This window comes from Triplophysa rosa, linkage group LG22 (genome assembly GCF_024868665.1).
Source record: "Triplophysa rosa linkage group LG22, Trosa_1v2, whole genome shotgun sequence".
NCBI lineage: Eukaryota > Metazoa > Chordata > Actinopteri > Cypriniformes > Nemacheilidae > Triplophysa > Triplophysa rosa.
In genome coordinates, this window is record NC_079911.1 from 6,558,071 (window position 1) to 6,578,100 (window position 20,030).

The following is a 20,030-nucleotide window of genomic DNA, read 5'->3' on the forward strand; positions in this document are numbered from 1 at the left end:
GATATATATATATATATATAGTATATATATATATATATACTTATTTTTTTTTCATTTGGCTTTGGTGTAAAAGAAGATCTGGATATTTTTGAGAGTTTGTTACCCAAGCTTTTGGCTCATACTCGAGGTTTGCATTCTTTGCCAGCCAATGATGAAACAACACACTTTCATTCTGTTTTGATGAGCCTTATCAAAACTGTATATAGCTGCCCAGCAATAAAAATCCAAAAGGCCACAACCTGTAATATCTAATTTGTCTTCATAACACTCCAACTAAAAAGACCTTCTTTAGATCCAAGCAACATAATTCATTTCTTCATGTGTTACCTATTTTCATTCGGACTCCGGTGCCAAAATCCTAAAGGCGTCCAAAAAAGTATGAGTGATCACCTGCGTTTAATTGTATTGGCTAGCGAACTTTATGAACCCTCAAAGGACAATCTCCATAAATGTGTGGAGTATGTGTGTGTGCGGGAGCCAGACGCACTCATTTTCAACGGAGCATAGTTCAGTTTTTAAATTGGAGGAGGAATATATGGTTTTGGCCACTTGGCTTCAGCGTCTTGCCAGCGGGGGTTAAGTGAACCTGAACCATGATATGGGCATCACAAAAACATCATCTAAAATCAATTTTGATCTTCAGCTGATATCACAGGCATGCAGCTCTCTGGCCCAGAAATAGTTCATAATGGTCATTTGAGAACGTCTCGTTGTTTTTGGAAAAGGTAATTGCTTTCTAATGATCTTAGCGATAACGGGCGATTTTATTTCATTAATAATTTATGCACTGCTGTAATTTTATTTTACTTGTTTTTTGAGACACACAGACCATTGCTTTATTGGACCATCGGCGAGAGGACGCGGGGTATCTGCATGTTTAAGAACCTGAAATTTAAGACATCCTAAGGGTTTTGGAGTGTCTGCGGATGCACTGGAACGCAATAAAAACGCAAGAAACTTAATTCAGATGGAAAACCACACTAATGATAAAACTAAAATGTATAGAAGCTCTCTGCGCTCCAAAGCCAGATAAAAGGAAAGAATGTCTAATTTTGCCAGATTGGAATTAATTTTGTCCAGGTCAAATTTAAAAAATAAAAATGTGCACAATGTACTATATTAATATAAACAAATGTTCTATATCGACGTTTTACATCTATTTCACCTGTGTTTTCAATTTTGCACTGCGTTGCATAGGATTTACGGGAAATTAATGCATTATGTCATTTTTCTTTCGTTTCATATACTATTCTGTGTTGTAGGTGGTTTATAGGTGACTGGTCTGAATGTGCGAGAACCTGCGATGGAGGCGTCCGTACACGTACCGTCTTGTGTATACGTAAAATCGGACCCACCGAGGAAGAGACTTTAGAAGACAGTCACTGTCTGACCCATCGACCAATCGAACAAGAGTCCTGCAACAATCAGTCCTGCCCACCCCAGTGGGTGACTCTGGATTGGTCAGAGGTGATTATTGTATTCTTCATGTATTATTATTCCTCATTATTTTCATCTAAAGATATTTCATGATTTTTTCATTTTCACTGACTACAGTGTACCCCAAAATGTGGTCCTGGCTTCAAGCATCGCATTGTTCTGTGTAAAAGTAGCGACCTGACCAAAACCTTCCCACCCGCCCTCTGTTCTGACCACAACAAACCTCCGGTCCGTATACGCTGTAGCCTCGGACGCTGTCCGCCACCACGCTGGATTCCTGGAGAATGGGGACAGGTAACACGCATCAAATATCAACTTTAAAGGTCCAGTGTATGAAATTTAGCGGCATCTAGTGGTAAGGTTGCGAATTGCAACAAATGGCTCACTCCACCCCTTGCTTTCGAAGCACTATGTGGCTGACACAGGACTAAGATGTCGTCATGTTTTTGCCAAAGGAGATAACATACAGTATTTGTGAAACGCACTCTGTTAAGCAGTTTGTCCGTTTAGGGCTACTGTAGAAACAACATGGTGAACTTCATGTAAGTAGTGTATGTAGATAGAAATAGCTCATTCTAAGGTAATAAAAACATAACGCTTCATTATGTAAGGTCTTTATACACCTCTGAACACATAGTTATGTATAATATATTGCATTTCAATAGATCCCACAAAAAAATGACACTCTGGACCTTTAAAGGTTTTTGTTTTAGAAATAAAGACGCAAGTAAGACCATTGATGTAGAGATATGAAATTATTGTGGAAAGCATCAAAAGGATATTTTGGTTTTGGGCGTTGAGGAGTTGTGGTTGTAGACTGGTATTCAGGGCAAATCCGAGCACAGTTTGTGAAAATATTTTTTGAAACTCAGGAGGATAGATATGTTACTAAGATTAAAAATGTGAGAAGTCAAAGATGCTGTGTCAATTTAGATTTATGTTCTTTCTTTCATATGGCACAAGACAAAGCAAAGTACTGTTTTCTGAAACCAGAAAATTATTGGAACTTTTAAAATGATTGTTTTGGAGTGTTGCTTTGGACGTTTAAAGCAAAAAAAGGAAACGTTTCGCTTTTGGGTCAGCACATCTATAAATGAAGAGGTAGACTGTTTGAATGCGCATGAGAAAGACCATGTGTTTGGTTGACATCAACAGAATTTACACTCGGATGATAAACTTGGCTCTCTGGAAAGCCAGTGACGTGTGTGTTTGTGAGTGACAGTGGGTTTAACAGACCACAAGTGTGTAAGTAGTGCTAATATCATCCAGGTTGTATGAAGTTTATCTCTGCAGTAGACAAGCATTTCTGTCAATGCCAGGAACATTTAAAAAGGAGACAAAAGATTTCACTTGTAGGCCAATCCTGTGCTTTCTCTCTTCAGACTGAGGATATGCTCAAAATCTGTGTGCTCAGCAACCCATTTGAGACGTATTTTGGAGGGAAATACTGTAGGACGTTGAGTAAGAATAAAAAGGGCGGGACTTCATTTTACCCATTAGGAACTGATTGGATGGTTTAAAATGGCCATTTGTTGGGTAGTCAATGCTGATTTTTGTTGTTGGGTTTTAACAGGTAGTTCTGTTAATATCCTTAGTATTGACATCAGACTGCTCTAAACATATCGTCGCTGTCCTTCCAGAACCTCGGATGTTCAAATTAAATACCGTGTTGTGTAACGAGGTAACAGGGTAATCCGCTCTAAAAGTGTGGTGGTGGAGTGGATGCGGAACTGGGAGGGGGGCCAGGCCCATGAAGGGAAACAGGGTTAGGGCCGTGGAGCAGAGTCCAGGGCAGAGCCAGCAGGGTAGTAGGTAGAGCCAACTGGGCTGGAGGTGGAGGCCAGGGTGAAGCTGGAGGCAGATCAGGACGTGGCCATGAGGTGGTGAGGTGGCCATGATGACTGGAGGTTCTGGGCTGGCAGCCATCTTGCGAGCTGGCTCTGGACTGGCGGCCATCTTGACAAGAGACTCGGGTTTGCCATCTTGCAAAGTCTTTAGCATCTCCTCTATCAAAGAGTTGAGATGGCTTAGCTGCGGAGTATGAGTGGCTAACACATCAGCTTGAACGGTTACCTTCGTGGACAGTTGTCGAAAAGTTGCTGAATCCAGTTTTGGCGCGGCGGCCATCTTGGCAGAGGGCTCTGGCGTGGCAGCCATTTTAGCAGCAGAGGGCTCTGGCGTGGGCACCATAACTGAGGAGCTCGCCGGTACACTGTTCCCCCAAAAATAATTGTTCCTCCTCAACTTCGCCAATCGTGTAGGGGGACCCGGACACCAAAAGAGCATAATCCAGAAATGTTTGTAGCGACTCTCGAGGACCATAACGGATGAGGTGACCTTGTAAAGGTTGATTCATTCCCTCACAGAAAAAGTCTATTAGGGCATGGTCCGGGAACTCTGACAGAAAGGCAATGTTCAAAAAAGTTCTGATGTGGTCTTCGAGAGAACGCTTACCCTGGTTGATGAGGATAGCTACTGGATCCATGATGGGTCAGTCGTTCTGTAATGAGGAGGGTTTAACAGGGTAATCCAATGCAGTTTATTAAATGATAACAAAATTAAGATCAAAACATAGAAACTCGTAATCCACATGGCAAACTGAGAACTAGAACCATAACAAAAGATCTAACAGGACAAGAACCAGATTAACCCAATACAACGACTGACAAAGGACAAATGAAATACTAGGGATATACTGTATATACAGTACATGGGATAACAAGCGGGCAAACAAGGAACACCTGACAACAATTAACCCTGATCCAATAATCAAAGAGACTACAAAGAACTACAAAATGACATGGGGAAACAGGAACTCAGGAAAACAAACTAAAAGTCCACACAACACAGGAAAATCATCAACAAATCATAACATGTTGTCAAAGTTGACAAACACTTAAATACTTTTTAGTGATTAGATATTTGCACAAACAGAAGCAATATGAATGTTTCAAAGGACTCATGAAGACACAATTTACAGGTTTAACTAAGGAACACTTACAGTGTTTCCTGGACATCAGGTGGTGAAAAGCGAATATCCTCACTGTGCTTTCAAAAGCTTGTATGTCCAAATTCGCTGTTTTTCAGGGAATGGAAAAACACTGTACTTTTTAAATGAGTACTGTGTGAAGTTGACAAGCACTTTAAAAAAAATGTATTGGTTACATATTTGCAAAACCCATAAAGTGTTACTAATGATAATGATTTAAGGCAAAAAAAGATCACGTGGTATGGAGTTACGAGGTTTCAGAAGGACAGCAGTGATATATTGTACAGTAACATTGAACAAATTACAAATTTAAGCTGACTTCCATGAAAATTATTATCTAAAAGATAAAACTGAACAATGCCAAACCCTAAAGGAAGCCGCAGCTGATAGAAGTTTCTCCACTTACCTTAATTCCTTCCAGAAGGTTTTTTGTCTTAGGGGTTACTCTTATTTACACTAAAGGATCTCAGTTGCAGTTTATGTTTCATTAAACTATGGCTTATGTTTAAGATGTTTCTATCTTCTATAGGTTTCTATAGGTGAAATAATCATTTAGAAGACCAAAATGTATGTAGATACAATGTGTTAGATCAGATTTGATCTTGGAAGAATATTGTAATAGAGATTTTTAAGACTTTTCAGAAAAAAATGTAGACATTGAGTGTGTTTACATGCACAAAATAAACGGATATCTTTAAAAAATCTGCTTATAAAAAACCTGTTTTCACATGTTTACATGCATGTTAATAAACCGGCTACGCAGAAAAACACACAGGGCTTTAGACTAACTTTTTGCACTGGTTGTACTGGTGCGCCTAACTTTTTTTCTTAGGTGCACCAGCACAAAAGTTAGGTGCACCCAAATTTTCGACCGTATCGCATTTAACACCGCAGTTTTACCAGTTCACCTTTTTTAAAATCGCTGTCCATATAGGCAAAATTGACTTGTAAATGATTAACTAACAATCTGGTCAACATAAAGTTCTTTATTTGAAGCACAATTCTACAAGAAAGGTTACTTACTGAAAAAGTGTTGGTGCTTAAAGTGCTTCACTGAACTGAAACTTAAACTTAAAACATCTCAAGATAAATGGACCAGGGCTTGACATAACCTGGGAGGTTGATGGCTCCGTGTCAGAGCATTGCTTATGATTTTCGGACGGATCAGGCCTTAACTTAACATTATTCATGAAAAAGTTGTCAATCATTCTTTTCATCTTCCCTCATCATTGTTGTACTTTAATACAACTGAATGCCCAATAAAGCCGTTGTTGTTTATATTCATCTATATATTTCATGTTTTAATGTTTATGTTCATATGTGATTCGATCTGGGAAAACCCAACACATGGTGCAAATTTATACATTACAGTTTTTGATACCATATTCAAGCCCTTTCCAAATCAGTTTTTATTTTGCTCATACCTTGTGTATGTAACAACAGTTATGGCTGAGGTCGGCTGAAGCGCTAGGATTTTCAGGAATGGAATTTGGAGAAAAACGGGTTTAAAGTTAAGTGATGAAAATAAAAGCACAACGAGAACGAGAGCTCTGCCATTATCACTACACAAGGAAACTAGCAAACATTACGGATAACAACTACTAAGCAGTGAAACAAGTTTTACGTTGTTTATCATGTGCATAGTGTCTGGACTTTTGATCATCCCTTGTATGTTTTGCGATCGGATAACTCCCGGTGCTGCAGACGGGGAGCTCTGTCATCTCACGAAAACATTGTATAAAAAACTTTGCATGCCGTAGTTTACACAGGACTGGCAGGAAATGTGCATTGATACTCCTTCATTCTTCATGTTATGTGGTTTACTTTGATAGGTGAACTGTCTTTCCCGCGTCCCAGCGCGACATCCGACGGGTTTTCCCAGATCGCATCACGTATGTCTAGTCAGTAACAATGACAGGTGAAAACACGCACGTCCCTTCGCGAGCATATCACGCTCTAACGAAGGGAAACGGGGAGTTACAAATTGCCCTCATTGTAATCCGTCAAAATGACGGACAGATGGCCTTTATATTTTTCCGTCACTGGTAAAAAAAATCTGTCAATGACAGAGAATGTTCGTTTAACTCGCGACCTCTGGTACACACACGTACAGGAAAATCTGGACCACAGCCAATCAGAGGGGTGGCCCGCCCTTCACTATCTCTGATTGGTTTAGACCACGATATGCGCCTAATGTGTGTCTGTTGATGAATCACAGGGAGACTTTCAGAGTCGCGGAGACTTTTTTTCTCCCTCGAACAGCTGGTCGCACCGGTGCGACCTCAGATTTTTCTTAGTCGCACCATTGAGAAATAAGGTCGCATGTGCGACCAAATTGGTCGCACTCTAGAGCCCTGACACATATACACAGAAGTTTGAGACTTGCCAGGTTTCTCGCGTGCAGTGATGTCACCACCGATAGTCCATCTAGTAATTAAAAATGTGACGGAAAATCGATCAGAAGCTGTTTTTTATATCTCTTCTCATGTCCGCAGTACCTGCATATGCAACAATAGTTTTTCAATTTGCAGTTTCTACATCAACTGCATGATTTTACTGTTACTTCCGTTTGAGACTTACTATCAGACATGCGCATATAAACAAATCTGAGAAAAAAACGGTTAAATCGTTTCATTTGTGAGATTTCTGAGACATGGGAGACTTGGCTCTCCATTTAGTCTCATTCATGTCTCGAAGGAATAACGGAGATATAAAAGCTATTTCATCAGTGATTTTTCTTTCTTATGGGTGATTTTTCGTGCCGCAGTGAACGGATACTCTCATAATGGAGAAATGGTAATAAAGAACAATGGACCAAAGGTCATTGATTCAAACTTCACTGACGTATCCCATCTGTCAGGGGCTTGAACTCCAATAAAATGTTTTGATTTAGAAGAAATGAAATGGGAAGGCTGCTGGAGCTCTGTGAGGGGTCCTTCACTGCACTTCTCACATACGTCTATGACTAAATCCACATCAGATTTTTGTCTTAGCATGTAATGTCAGTATTTCTCCGGCGTTCACACTCTTCGCTGTAGGAAAGTGACTAATGAGTTAAATTTGTGTATTGTATTGGGTAGCCAAGCAACCCTTGAGTTTTCCATTGAATCAGTGTGCTACATCATTGTTGAAGACTACTGGACTACATCTCTGCCTTTCACCTCAGACACTCGCAATTTACTGCCTCAAGCCACATCATCTCTCTAATGCACAACAGCTGACGGCAGTCAGAGACTCAATTAAACTATTGCAATGACATTTCACAAGTAGCTCTCTGTCTTCACCGGGTTTGGGCCAGAATTCACAAGTGTGCCATGGGTTGTCGGATGCATGTTGTACACAAAAATCCTCAGATTGGTTTTTAAATCGGGGTAATAGTTTACAGTGAGGTCATGCTTGTTAACATTAGTAAATGCAATAGCTAAGCTGAACTAACAATGAGCAATATAGTTTTTCAGGATGTATTAAGCTTTGGTGACGTTAGTTAATGCTAATACAGTTGTTTATGCTAGTTCATGGTGCTTTAACTAATGTTAACAGTGACGATGTTTGATTTTAAAAATATGTTAGTAAATGATGAAATTAACATGAACTAAAATACTTCTAACGCTGTGGAAGTATTGTATTTAGATTTAAAAAGGACACCCCCAAGTCTATTTTTACCTTTTAAAGGGGTCCCTAATGCCTCATGGGGGGTCCCTTATCCCCAGCCCCCCCAATTCAAGCATTGGTCCTGTGTCTCTGGAGAAATTACACTACAATTATACTCAAGTCTCATTGTGTTTGTGTGTCTGTCTCCAGTGCTCTGCTCAGTGTGGATTGGGCCAACAGATGCGGACCGTTCAGTGCGTGTCATACACGGGGCAACTTTCCAATGAGTGTCCCGAATCTCTGCGACCCAACACAATGCAACAGTGTGAAAGCAAGTGCGACGCCACGCCCATCTCCAACGGTGACGGTAAGTTGATTATCCTCATGCTAAAAAGAGATGACGACTTACGACCGTTCGCATGAGCTCCATCTGTCTTTCATCACGGTGTTGAGATTTATATCGTCTGCGGCCTCTGCGTTCAATTTGAATTAACAAAGGATTATATTGTTCTATTCATGCCCTTAATAAAGTACCTCTGTTTGAAGCGAAGTTGGACACTGTTTAGGCGATCCTGGATTCAATAAAGTTTGGTGACCCTCACGAGATGGATCCGTATTCCCGTACCTTGTACTGGAGATTACCTCCCCAAATGAACTCTAATGGGATTAGATGTACCATAATCAACGACAGTAATGCAACGTCCACTTGAATTCTCTTCAAACGTAGATGTTAATAAGAAAGACGGTATCATTGAGATTTACAGTGCTGCCACACTAATGCAGATGGCTGTGCTGTGAATCGGCTCGTATTTTTTATGCTTCAGACAGTGTAATTACCATAAGAGGCTTGTATCCAGACCCTGAGTCATTGGCTTTTTTTGGAGGGAAAGTTTTGGCTTCGGAGCAAAGAAAGTCTATTGGCTATCCAAGGTGTGGAGGTTGTTTAATGATAGCGGCCCCTGCGAGGGCCTCTTAACCTGTTGTCTAAGGAGTTGGAACCATCTGTAGCCTAATCTGACCCTGGTTCAAAAGAAGCCCCGCAGACACAGATACACCTTTACAAAGATCTCTTTCATTCTGGCCCGCACGCTCCCTGACAGGACAAAAGAAACTGAAATTGATAGAAGTACAGGCTCGTGTTTTTTCAACTGCACGTATTGAGTCATGTATTGGACCGTGAGCAAAGGTGTGTTGTAGGGTGGCGCGATTTTGGGAAAAAAAGATAGATGAATATGATAGTTCACCCAACAATGAAAATTCTGTCATCATTTCCTCGCACTCTTGTCATTTCAAACCTGTATGCCTTTCTTTCTTGTGCAAACACGAAATAATATATTTCGAAGAATGTTTGTAAACAAACAACGGTGGCGCCCATTGACTTGCATTGGTTTTGTGTCCGTACAATAGTAGTGAATGGGTACCGCCGTTTTCTGGTTACCAACATTCTTCATCTTCTTTTGTGTTGTGAAATAACACGAAGGGTGAGTAAATGATGAAAGAATTTTCATTTTAGAAAATTTTCATTAAATCATTAGTGGCGGCCATCTTTGCAAGGCGCCTCCGGGCAGTTAGGGCAGTTATTACGTAATTCCAACAAGACATGAATGGGAATACTGATATTTTCACAATCGCCCGCTAAAATCCCAATCAAACGACATATGTTCAAATTGCGCTTAAAAACATTATTTTTCATGTTGCTTTAGATACTACGCATGCGCAAAGCTTCGCTAGGGCGGCCACCTTGAGCGTTGCGTTCCTCCCCATTCATTTCAATCTCGTTAATATTAATATCTTTGTTAAAGGTCAACATTTCAAGTATTTTTTCCATTTCCAACGACTGCATTCTTAAAGCGGCAGTCCATAGAGTTTGCTTCTCTGTCGCAGTCTCTGTTTAAAACATCAAACTGCAGGTTACTTTATGGATTCAAGTCAAATGATGATGAACGACGACATTTCCTACGTAATGTGCCGGAAGCGCAACTTATAAATCATATTTACAAGCCTAACAATGTTAATCAGGGAGAATCCTTGAATTTAAACTTAAACCGTCAACTTAAAAGCGATTTTTGTTCATTTTTATCTAAAAGAGTTACAAATTGCAGCTGAAGTTTTTGCGATTCTTTAAAAAAACGTTCAAGCTAAACAGCACAAACTGTGAATGGTCACTTTATACAGTATAGATGATTTCGCAAGACGTGAACAACACTGCCCTGATGAAGCAAAAATATATGGGAATATACCGAAAAATATAATGCAAAATATTCAATAATAGACTTCTAATAAACTAGTGTTTATATTTTTCAACATATGAAAGATGGCAATTCCTTATGTATTATTCAATATACTCTCATTTCGCCATAGATTAACGATGTATAATTCTATTTTCGAATTATTGTTCACGCAAGTTTTGAATCCGCCTTTTGCTAGACTCTTCTTCATTTTCACATCACATATCAGACCGTACAGGCATTTATTTTCTTTAATATGAAAAAAATAAATAATGAAACAATGGCTAACAGGTATGTATGGTAAGGTTAGGGGTAGTAGGGAGGTCTTTATTGTCCCAATTAGTTGGCATCTATTTCATAATTTTAACTAATTTGATCATTATTTTTGTATAATGTACAACAATACTTTGTTCACCTTGCTGTGTCGAAACAGAATGGAGTTTAATTTATACAGACTCTGAATGAGCCAGGTGGAATGGATTTGACGCGTGGAAGTCAAGGCTGTAGCTAAAACACGAAATGGAGTTTCATTTATTATGCAAGTGCTTCTGGACCAGTCTTGCAAACCCGGTCTATATGTCGGTCTCTTCCCGTCTAAGCGGGCAGTTCTTGGCCTGTGAAGAGTGAATGTGGACCAGACTGCTTTGTGTTTAGTCGAAGGTCTGGCTACACATGACAGGCTGCCAAGTAACATAGACAATACAGATGAAATGAACATTAGCCCTGGCGAAGCGGTGGAAAATGATCGATTGCACTCTGTCATTACAGCATGACACACAGGATGGTGAGATTTATATGCGCCGGTAATTGTTGCCTAAGTGAGAAGATGGCGAGTGCTAAACGTTTGCAAAGCGCTCCGTTCCACCGGCACATGACAAATCGATTCACACAGACGACTGAAATGCGACTGGCATACAAGCGTGCTGTTTATTAAAAAACGTGAAGTGAAATATGAAATGAGTAAAGATCTTAAAGGCAGTCGGTCAAAGAATGCATCTACATGTTGCTTCCAAGACATTCAGCATAGTTGCGTTAGCGTTCGTGCCATTGAACGGCTCATCTGAGACCTGGCCGGTCCCAGTTCCAAGAGTTTCTGGGTTCTGTATCAAAGTTCTGCGTCATCGTTCTGCTTATCGTTTAACCTGAGATCTCCGTGGTTCCTCAGCCGCTGCTCTTTTTTCTTTTTCCTTCTCCTAGAGTGCAAAGACGTAAACAAGGTGGCATACTGCCCATTGGTGCTGAAGTTCAAGTTCTGCAGCCGTGCGTACTTCAGGCAGATGTGCTGCAAGACGTGCCAAGGACATTGACCCTACGAGAAACAAAGACAGATGCTGGAAAAGAAAGGAGAGGGAGAGAAAACGGGCAGAGAGAAAAGCAGACCAGCGTCGGGCACGGAGACGGCCTCTCTCTCTCTCACAGACACTCAAACAAACACACGACTGCTTTGATAGCCCTGTGGAACTCTAACCACTGCTCAGCGCTGCGCTGACAACCCTTGTTTTATTTTCACTTCTGTGAAGTGGGAATGTATAAAATGATCATTATTGTTGTTATTTTTATAATAATAATAATAATAATTGCTATTGGTTATTATTATTAGCAATGTTTTTCTGTTGTTGTAATCCTAAGTGCTGGACACGTCAATCGCAGAGGCGGCACGGCAGATATACATCAAGGTGTGCACGAACAGGTCGATTCTGAGATTTACCCGTGGGTCTCACGTACCCATTGGGGCTATTATAAGCAAATATGTATCAATTCTTTACATTTTAACAGTATAGATTGTGGAGATGGGGTGATGCATGATCTGTCTGAAAGTGGACGGAGATGCCTGACCAACTCGATAGGCATGCAGTATTGAAATCAACGACTTGGAACTTTAATGTTATTACAAATTATGACACATTTGTTGGACAGAAAGTTTCAGGAAAAGTGACTAACAGTGCATTGAAGGTATAGTTCATACGTTCACATGGAATTAAACCCATGACCTTAGCGCTGCTAGCAACAAGCTAAACTTGTTGATCTAGACAGCCCTAGTTGCCAGAGTTTTGACAAAATCTTTCCAAAATAAGATGGGCCGAAGAAAACAAGGTTGAATACTTATGGTGCTTATCCTGAATTAGTGCTGGAGAAATCGCAATTGTTTTAAAACAAATCACATGACCACGGGCCAAAGAATTCCACCATTGTCTAAAACTTGAACGATCAGGTCATTTTAGCTCAAATGGGACGTTTCTACCATTGTGTCTCTAGAATTATAATGCACACTTGAGACAGACATTAATTGCGATTCTGCCTCTATGGATCTATTCTCCACCTTAAATTCTGCGCCTTTGACATCCGAACGTCTTTTTTGCGGTCTGCCGTTATCGTCTTCACATAAAATCCGTGCCGCGACCGCGGTCCAACGCATTAAATGCAGTAAACACAGACAGTTTATCAGCACGTGGATGACTTGCTCGAAGATCTCCAGGTCTGATGCCGATGCATTAGCCGAGTCATTGTTGGATGTAATAGTGAAGTGAAGGGCCAGACCCCACGGATCCACTGTGCCGTCGACTACCTCCAGAACACCCCCTCCTCAACCTCCCATGAGATCTAACCCACAGTCTTGATCAGAGATGTCCACGAACCCTTTACTCTCACTGGTGCTTTTTATCTAGCAGTGGACGATTGTTTTTTCTTTTGCTCACATTCGAATGGCCAGCTCATCTGGCCTATGGTGCTACAAGATGCGTTCTGCGTAAGTCGGTTGAGCAACTGATGGCAAATCGAGGACGGTTCCAAAACCTAGCGAGCTGCCTAAGCAGGCAGCATCACGAGGCAAGCAAAGGTAAAAAGAACGTCATGTAGTTGTGCTGTCTTCTAAGACAGCATGGCCACATTTTGAGACAAAATTTCAAGTACTGTTTGAAGTGTGCGGTTAAAGAAATCCCAGGATTCATTTGGATCAGAAAGGAACAGAATCAAAGTAAACAACAGCCCCCAAAAAATGTCAGAATGTATCATGCTAAAAATGAAAATAAAAGTCTTTTGAAAAATTTAGAAGACCAGCATCAGTTTCTGATCCGTGTTGTCTTGCTGGTTAGACGAATTCAAATGCCTGACACGCACCCGTAAAATTCAATTCAATTTTATTTATATAGCGCTTTTCACAATGTGCATTGTTCCGAAGCAGCTTTACAGGAGCAAAACAGAAAAACACAGAAAAGGTCAAACACAGCACAGACCAAAATTGACCATGGTTTTATTATAGTAAAAGTGTGGAAGCCATGTTTTTGTTGCCGGATTGATTACCATTGGTATTACCATAGTTTATCTACAAATATTATGGTTAAATACATTTTATTTATTATTTCTATTTTAGTAAAACCATGGTTCATTTATGTAAGGGTTTAACAGTGACTTATTTTTCATTATATTATTTTTCATTACCATTATTATTTTTTTTTCTTTTGTTCTATTCTATTATTTAATTTCACTTTATTATTTTATTTTAGTAAAACCATGGTTAATTTATGTATAAGGGCCTTTATGGGTTTATCCTTCCATCCTTCTTAAGTATTTAGATGTGGTACCACCAAAATGCAAGATTGAACCTATGCAAGCAGTGGACAGCTCACTGGGTTTTGGAACGTCGTTCCCATCCCCGTCCCCCCCCCCCCATTTCTTTTTTTGTTTAGCTCACAGGTTGAGTCTTGTGTAAACATTCCACCAACTATAAATGTATTTTACAATTCTCCATCAGCCATACATTTGAACAAACCCCAAGCATGTCACATCATAGGTCATCGAAACACCTCAACGTCAGACACACACATGGATGAAAGTTTGAGGAATTATGGTTCTAATTTATAATTATATTAATATATGATTATAAGTAATATATGTTATACTTGTGTTATTCATACGTAACCATTACACTTTTGCTGCTGCTACACTTTTGTAGCCACAAACACATTATTCAGTTATATATTGTTATGAAATGTTTTAAGTATTCAACAACAAACATTGAACAGCAGAACTGTACGCCCGACGTGCTGAGCAGCCTGAAATTGGGCTTTGTGACATCCTAAAGCTTGAAGTACGAAGTTTACTGGCTTTGGGACACAGAGGCTTTTGACACTCAATGAAACTTGTAGGCTACTCATGGCTGTGAACTTGTGTCTTTGAATGTCACATTGTTTAACCTGTACCTAAAAAAAGAGAGTTTTGCATTTTTGTGAATAGTTGCTTACATTTTATATTCAGTATTATTGTTGGTACACTGTTACTCATTTTTTCCATTTGTAAATGTTATGCTAATTTATTGCCGTGTGTCACTTGTCTTGTGTATGTTTCACTGCATGCGAACATGCAAATCTAGTCTAGTGAAAACAATGCGGTGGATGCTTCACAATCCTGTTGCGGTCTCTGTCAAAATGTGAGTTTGAATGTGTCTTACTTGCGACTTTATGTCAGAGTGCTATTGTGTGAGTCAGTGCGTTTGTACGTACTGTATGTTATGGTATACTGCACTGTTCTCGATGGCCAGTGCTCACAATAATAATACTCAATAATGTAAATCTTGTCAAAGGGGAAATAAAGATGTTTCCATAATAACTTTAACATTCTCGGTCCCTTGGCTTGTACCATTGGTGAATCCTACAATATGTATCAGATCATGAATAAAATGACTTTAAAAGGGTTGCGTCTGCTTTAGATGTTTTGTCTGTGATCTCCTGCAAATGTCTGAAGTATATCTAAACGAGTTTACTGCATGAGAATAACGGGCTCATTCATTAAAAGAAACATTCACCCAAGAAGGAAAAGCCTGTCAGTGTTTGTTCACCCTCGTGTTGTTCCAAACCCGCACAACTTTCTTTCTTCAGTGGAGCACAAAAGAAAATGTAGAATGTCCAGCGTGTTCTCTTTGGTAATGGGGTCTAGAGGACCAAAAAGATCAAAAGCAGTATAAAAATAATTCACATACTGTAACTGTAAAAAAACGGTAAAAAATGACATTTTCGGCCGGGCTGGGACGCCAGAAATATACCGTATAAAATAACAATAACAAAGCCTTTAGGTATAATGCATTAATAAGGGCTATTAAATGGTATGATGCATTATAATTGTTCATAATGCGTGTTGTAATACATTAAATGTTGTTTTAAAGAATAATAACCAAAATAAATATGCAAATTGTAACAATGAATTGTTAAGCGTTATAGTGTATAAACTGTAGTAACAATTATTCATGAGACATTACAAGGCATAATTAATACATTAAAACTACCTTTATAATGCATTATACATATATGCTTCAACTAAAGTTTGTTCATGTTTTTTTCCTTTCCGTTTCTCTTGTATATTTGCAGTATTTTTCTGTAACGTGATGATCGTTTTTAAAAAATACGTGAAAAATCTGTAGAAAACTAACAGTAAAATTCTGTAAAATTACGATTTTTACAGTGTGCCATATTCAAGTCTTGTTATGTTTAATGAATTTTAGACAATACCCAAACTTGTAATTTGCTGAGTATCGTCACCTCTGATGTACCTCCCAGATCTCATTCAAATTAAAGAGGTTTACAGTGACGTCACACACAAGGGCCAACAAGGGCTTTTTGAACTTTTAACCTGGTGCAACTCGTCTCTGAGCCATTAAAATGTGGAACTGACAACTTTCACAATGCTTATATTTTGTGAAACCCAACATCACTAGTTGCTAAGGTTGTCACGATTATGAAATTTGGCTGACGGTTAATTGTCTAATAAATCATTGCGATTATGACGATTAATTGTCTGTTTTAGAGCTTTGACTTTTAATTCTCATACATTTTTTATTCAGCTTTGAAACGACCATATTGTTCTGAATATAAAGACTATGTTCTTTTTCTTGGAAATACATAGGAAAAAATTGGGTCATCATACTTAAGGTTTCGGCTTCAATAATACAGCCACCAAATACTTGTAAATGAAGTAAATTGATCAGGAGTGAATTGAAGCCACCATTAAAATGCTATCAGTCATAGAAAAGCTTCTAGTCTGTTTATTTCTCACTTGCAAGACTACAATAAAAGTTTACTTCTATGTTAATGAGATTTTGGTAGACTGGCTTTCACACTGAAATAATATTAAATTGTTCTGCAGGTTATTTTGATGGTATATGCTTTAGTTTTTTTTAAGTGATTGTGTTGTGGTGGTACATTTTACAAGTATTACCATTCTTTAGTTACAATATATACAATAAAATATGCAATATGCAGATGCACTACAGCTCCCCCTAGTGTCTTCTGTAGAGATTTGCAATAATTGCGATGATCAGAAACCATCGCGATTGTTTGACCTCAGACGATTATTTCATAATCGTGACAGCCCTACTAGTTGCCACTGTAGATTAAAGCACGATGGGCATTCTGCAATATTAAATAGATTTGTTTATATATTCAAATATATAAAAATAAAGGCGAGGGTGATTTGAAACAATACAAGAGTGGGGAAATGAAGTTTAAAAAATGACTCCTTATTTGGTGCATTCTGGGACACACTGAACATGTCCGTCCACCAGTTCTGAGATAATGTAATAGTAATGAAAGTAGTAGTAATGAAAATAAATGAACAAAGTTTTGTTAAAAACTTAAATAAAAGCACCCTGTGTGGAGTGCAATAAACGAGGAGACAAAAACGAAGATGTGTCGGGTCCGCTTACTCTCCACTTTAATATAACTCTCACACCGAACAGCGAGTCAAGTAAAACCACAGCACACACATCACGAAACAGGAACAACACAACTAACTCCTCCCTCCCTTAAAGGTACAGTACCTTGGTGAATGTCTCCCTTCATATTACTTGTGGTTCGCCACACAGGCCCCCCCAGAATTCACCCCTAAAAACAGGCCAGACCGAACATATACCCCAAATAAAACATAGGTCTCCATGCATACTTGCAAAACAGAACAGCGTTTACAGTGTATATAAAAGTAAACGGAGAGGGGGGCGGATCAGGCGGCCATAACGGCTTCGCTTAGCAGGAGAGGGGCGAAGGGCCAGGGGCAGGGCAGGGGCCGAGGCTACCGCAGGGGGGCGCCCTCGCCGAGGAGGCTGGGCCAGCTGAAACGGCTTACCAATATCCACATGAGCAGGCTTGAGACGGTCTATCGCCACCCGCTCAGGCCTGCCCCCCATATCCACAACAAAGTTCTTAGACCCTCCCACCAGGACGCGGAAGGGTCCATCGTAGGGGGGCCGCAGCGGGGTACGATGGCCATCGTGGCGGATGAAAACATACTTGGCCGACGGTAAATCCTTGGGCACGTAGGATTGGGGGAGGCCATGGTGAGTCGTGGGAATAGGAACAAAAGCATCGGCAATGTCCCGGGACACAGCCCGATGAGAGGCCACAGACCACTGGGCCGTGGCATCCGGAAGAAACTCCCCCGGAACGCGCAGAGGCTGGCCGTACACCAACTCGGCCGATGAGGCTTGCAGATCTTCTTTGGGGGCGGAGCGAAGGCCAAGCATGACCCATGGGAGGCGGTCAGCCCAGTCGCAGTTCGTAAGGCTGGCCCGTAGCGCGGCCTTCATGTCACGATGAAACCGCTCGCAAAGTCCATTGCTCTGTGGGTTATAGGCTGTGGTACGGTGGACCTTCACCCCCAAGACCTCGGCGACCGCAGTCCAAAGCTCCGATGTGAACTGCGGACCTCGGTCCGAGGAGAGGTCAGACGGTGTACCGAAACGGGCCACCCAAGCCATAATGAACGCCCGGGCCACTTCAGCTGATGTAGTGGAGGACAGGGGAACCACTTCTGGCCACCTGGTGGTCCTGTCCACCATGGTGAGGAGGTAGGTGTAACCACGGGAGGGGGGTAAGGGGCCCACCAGGTCCACATTCACATGATCAAAACGTCTCTCTGGCACTTTGAAGGGTGCCAAGGGGGCTTTGGTATGACGAGTCACCTTTGCGCGCTGGCACGCCACACAGGCAGCAGCCCAGGCCCTGACGTCCCTCCGCAGGCCTGGCCAGACGAACTTGGCCCCCACCAGCTTGGTAGAGGCCTTCACCCCCGGGTGGGAAAGGCCGTGGATGGCGTCAAAAACCTTACGCCTCCAGCCAGCAGGTACCATAGGGCGCGGTTGGCCAGTGGAGACATCACAGAGGAGCGTAGCGTTGGCCGTGTCAAAAATCACATCCTCCATGAGCAATGCCGTGGGGGCTGTCCTGTAGGCTTGCACCTCAGCGTCCGCGTTCTGATCCACCGCCATAGTAGCGTAGTCGAGGCCCAAGTGGACGGACCCAGCAACAGCCCGGGAGAGGCAGTCGGCTACGAAATTGTCTTTACCGGCCACGTGCTGAATGTCAGTAGTAAACTCGGAGATGGCAGAGAGCTGACGCTGCTGTCGACCAGACCATGGTTCCGAAGACTTGGCCATAGCAAACGTCAGCGGTTTGTGGTCCACAAAAGCCGTGAAACGCCGGCCCTCCAACAGGAACCGGAAATGACAGGTGGCAAGGAAAAGACCCAGGAGCTCCCTGTCGAAGGCGCTGTATTTCCTCTCGTTGTCACGGAGCTGCCTGCTGAAAAAGGCCAGCGGCTGCCAGGCTCCGCCCACCCACTGTTCACACACCGCCCCCACGGCGTAATCAGAGGCGTCCGAAGTAAGAGCAACTGGGGCGGTTGGAGACGGGTGCGCCAGCAGAGCAGCGTTGGCCAGCGCGGTTTTGGCAGCATCAAAAGCCTCCGTCATCGCTGGGGCCCAATCCAACACGTCCGCCGGCCTCCCACCCCGCAAGGCGTCGTATAAGGGTCGCATGAGGTGGGCCGCATGGGGGAGGAAACGGTTGTAGAAGTTCACCATACCCAAGAACTCCTGCAGGGACTTCACAGTGCGTGGGCGTGGGAAACTGGCGATGGTGTCCACCTTTGCCGGGAGGGGCACGGCCCCCTGTGGGGTGACGTGGTGGCCGAGGAAAGTGATGGACGACCGGCCAAACACACACTTAGCCGGGTTAAGGATGAGACCATGCTCGTTGAGCCGGCCGAATAGCTGCCGGAGATGCGTCAGGTGGTCATCTGCGGACGCGCTGGCCACGAGAATGTCATCCAAGTAAACAAATAGGAAGGGCATGTCCCTCAGCACAGAGTCCATGAGGCGCTGAAATGTCTGCGCTGCACCCTTGAGGCCGAAAGGCATCCGCAGGAATTCAAAAAGGCCAAAGGGTGTGATGACCGCTGTCTTGGGGACATCCTGCGGGTGGACAGGCACCTGGTGGTAACCGCGCACCAGGTCCACCTTCGAAAAGATGGTGGCGCCGGCTAGGTGGGCGGAGAAATCCTGTATGCGCGGCACCGGGTACCGGTCGGGGGTGATGGCGTTGTTCAGGTGTCGGAAATCACCACAGGGCCGCCAACCACCATCAGCCTTGGTCACCATGTGTAGGGGGGAGGCCCACGGGCTGTTAGAGCGGCGCACTATGCCGAGGTGCTCCATGGTAGCGAACTCCTCCCTGGCGATCACGAGCTTGGCAGAGTCGAGGCGCCGGGCTCGTGCATAGACCGGGGTGCCAACCGTGGTGATGTAGTGCTCCACGCCATGCTGAGCCACTGCCGATGAAAACGTGGGCGTGGTTATGTCAGGGAACTCAGCCAGCAGGCGTTGATACAGGTCCCCGGTGGCAAGCGTATTCGACAGACAAAGCGCCCCCACCCCTCCAAGCGTGCAGGGGTACGAAGCAAAAGAAAGGGCGTCGATCAGGCGGCAGTTTGTAACATCCACCAACAGTCTGTAAGCGCAGAGG

General features: G+C 42.3%; 1 protein-coding gene across 1 annotated transcript in view; it reads left to right on the forward strand.

Moving 5' to 3' along the window:
• Positions 1 to 14,929, forward strand: part of adamts6 (ADAM metallopeptidase with thrombospondin type 1 motif, 6) — a 70,819-nt gene extending 55,890 nt beyond the window's left edge. The window contains exons 22-25 of the mRNA XM_057320476.1: positions 1,263 to 1,467; positions 1,555 to 1,731; positions 8,228 to 8,384; positions 11,443 to 14,929. Of these exons, the coding sequence (XP_057176459.1) occupies positions 1,263 to 1,467; positions 1,555 to 1,731; positions 8,228 to 8,384; positions 11,443 to 11,552 (649 nt within the window). The 3' untranslated portion in view covers positions 11,553 to 14,929. The remainder of the gene's footprint in view (positions 1 to 1,262; positions 1,468 to 1,554; positions 1,732 to 8,227; positions 8,385 to 11,442) is intronic.
• Positions 14,930 to 20,030: the final 5,101 nt, after the last annotated feature.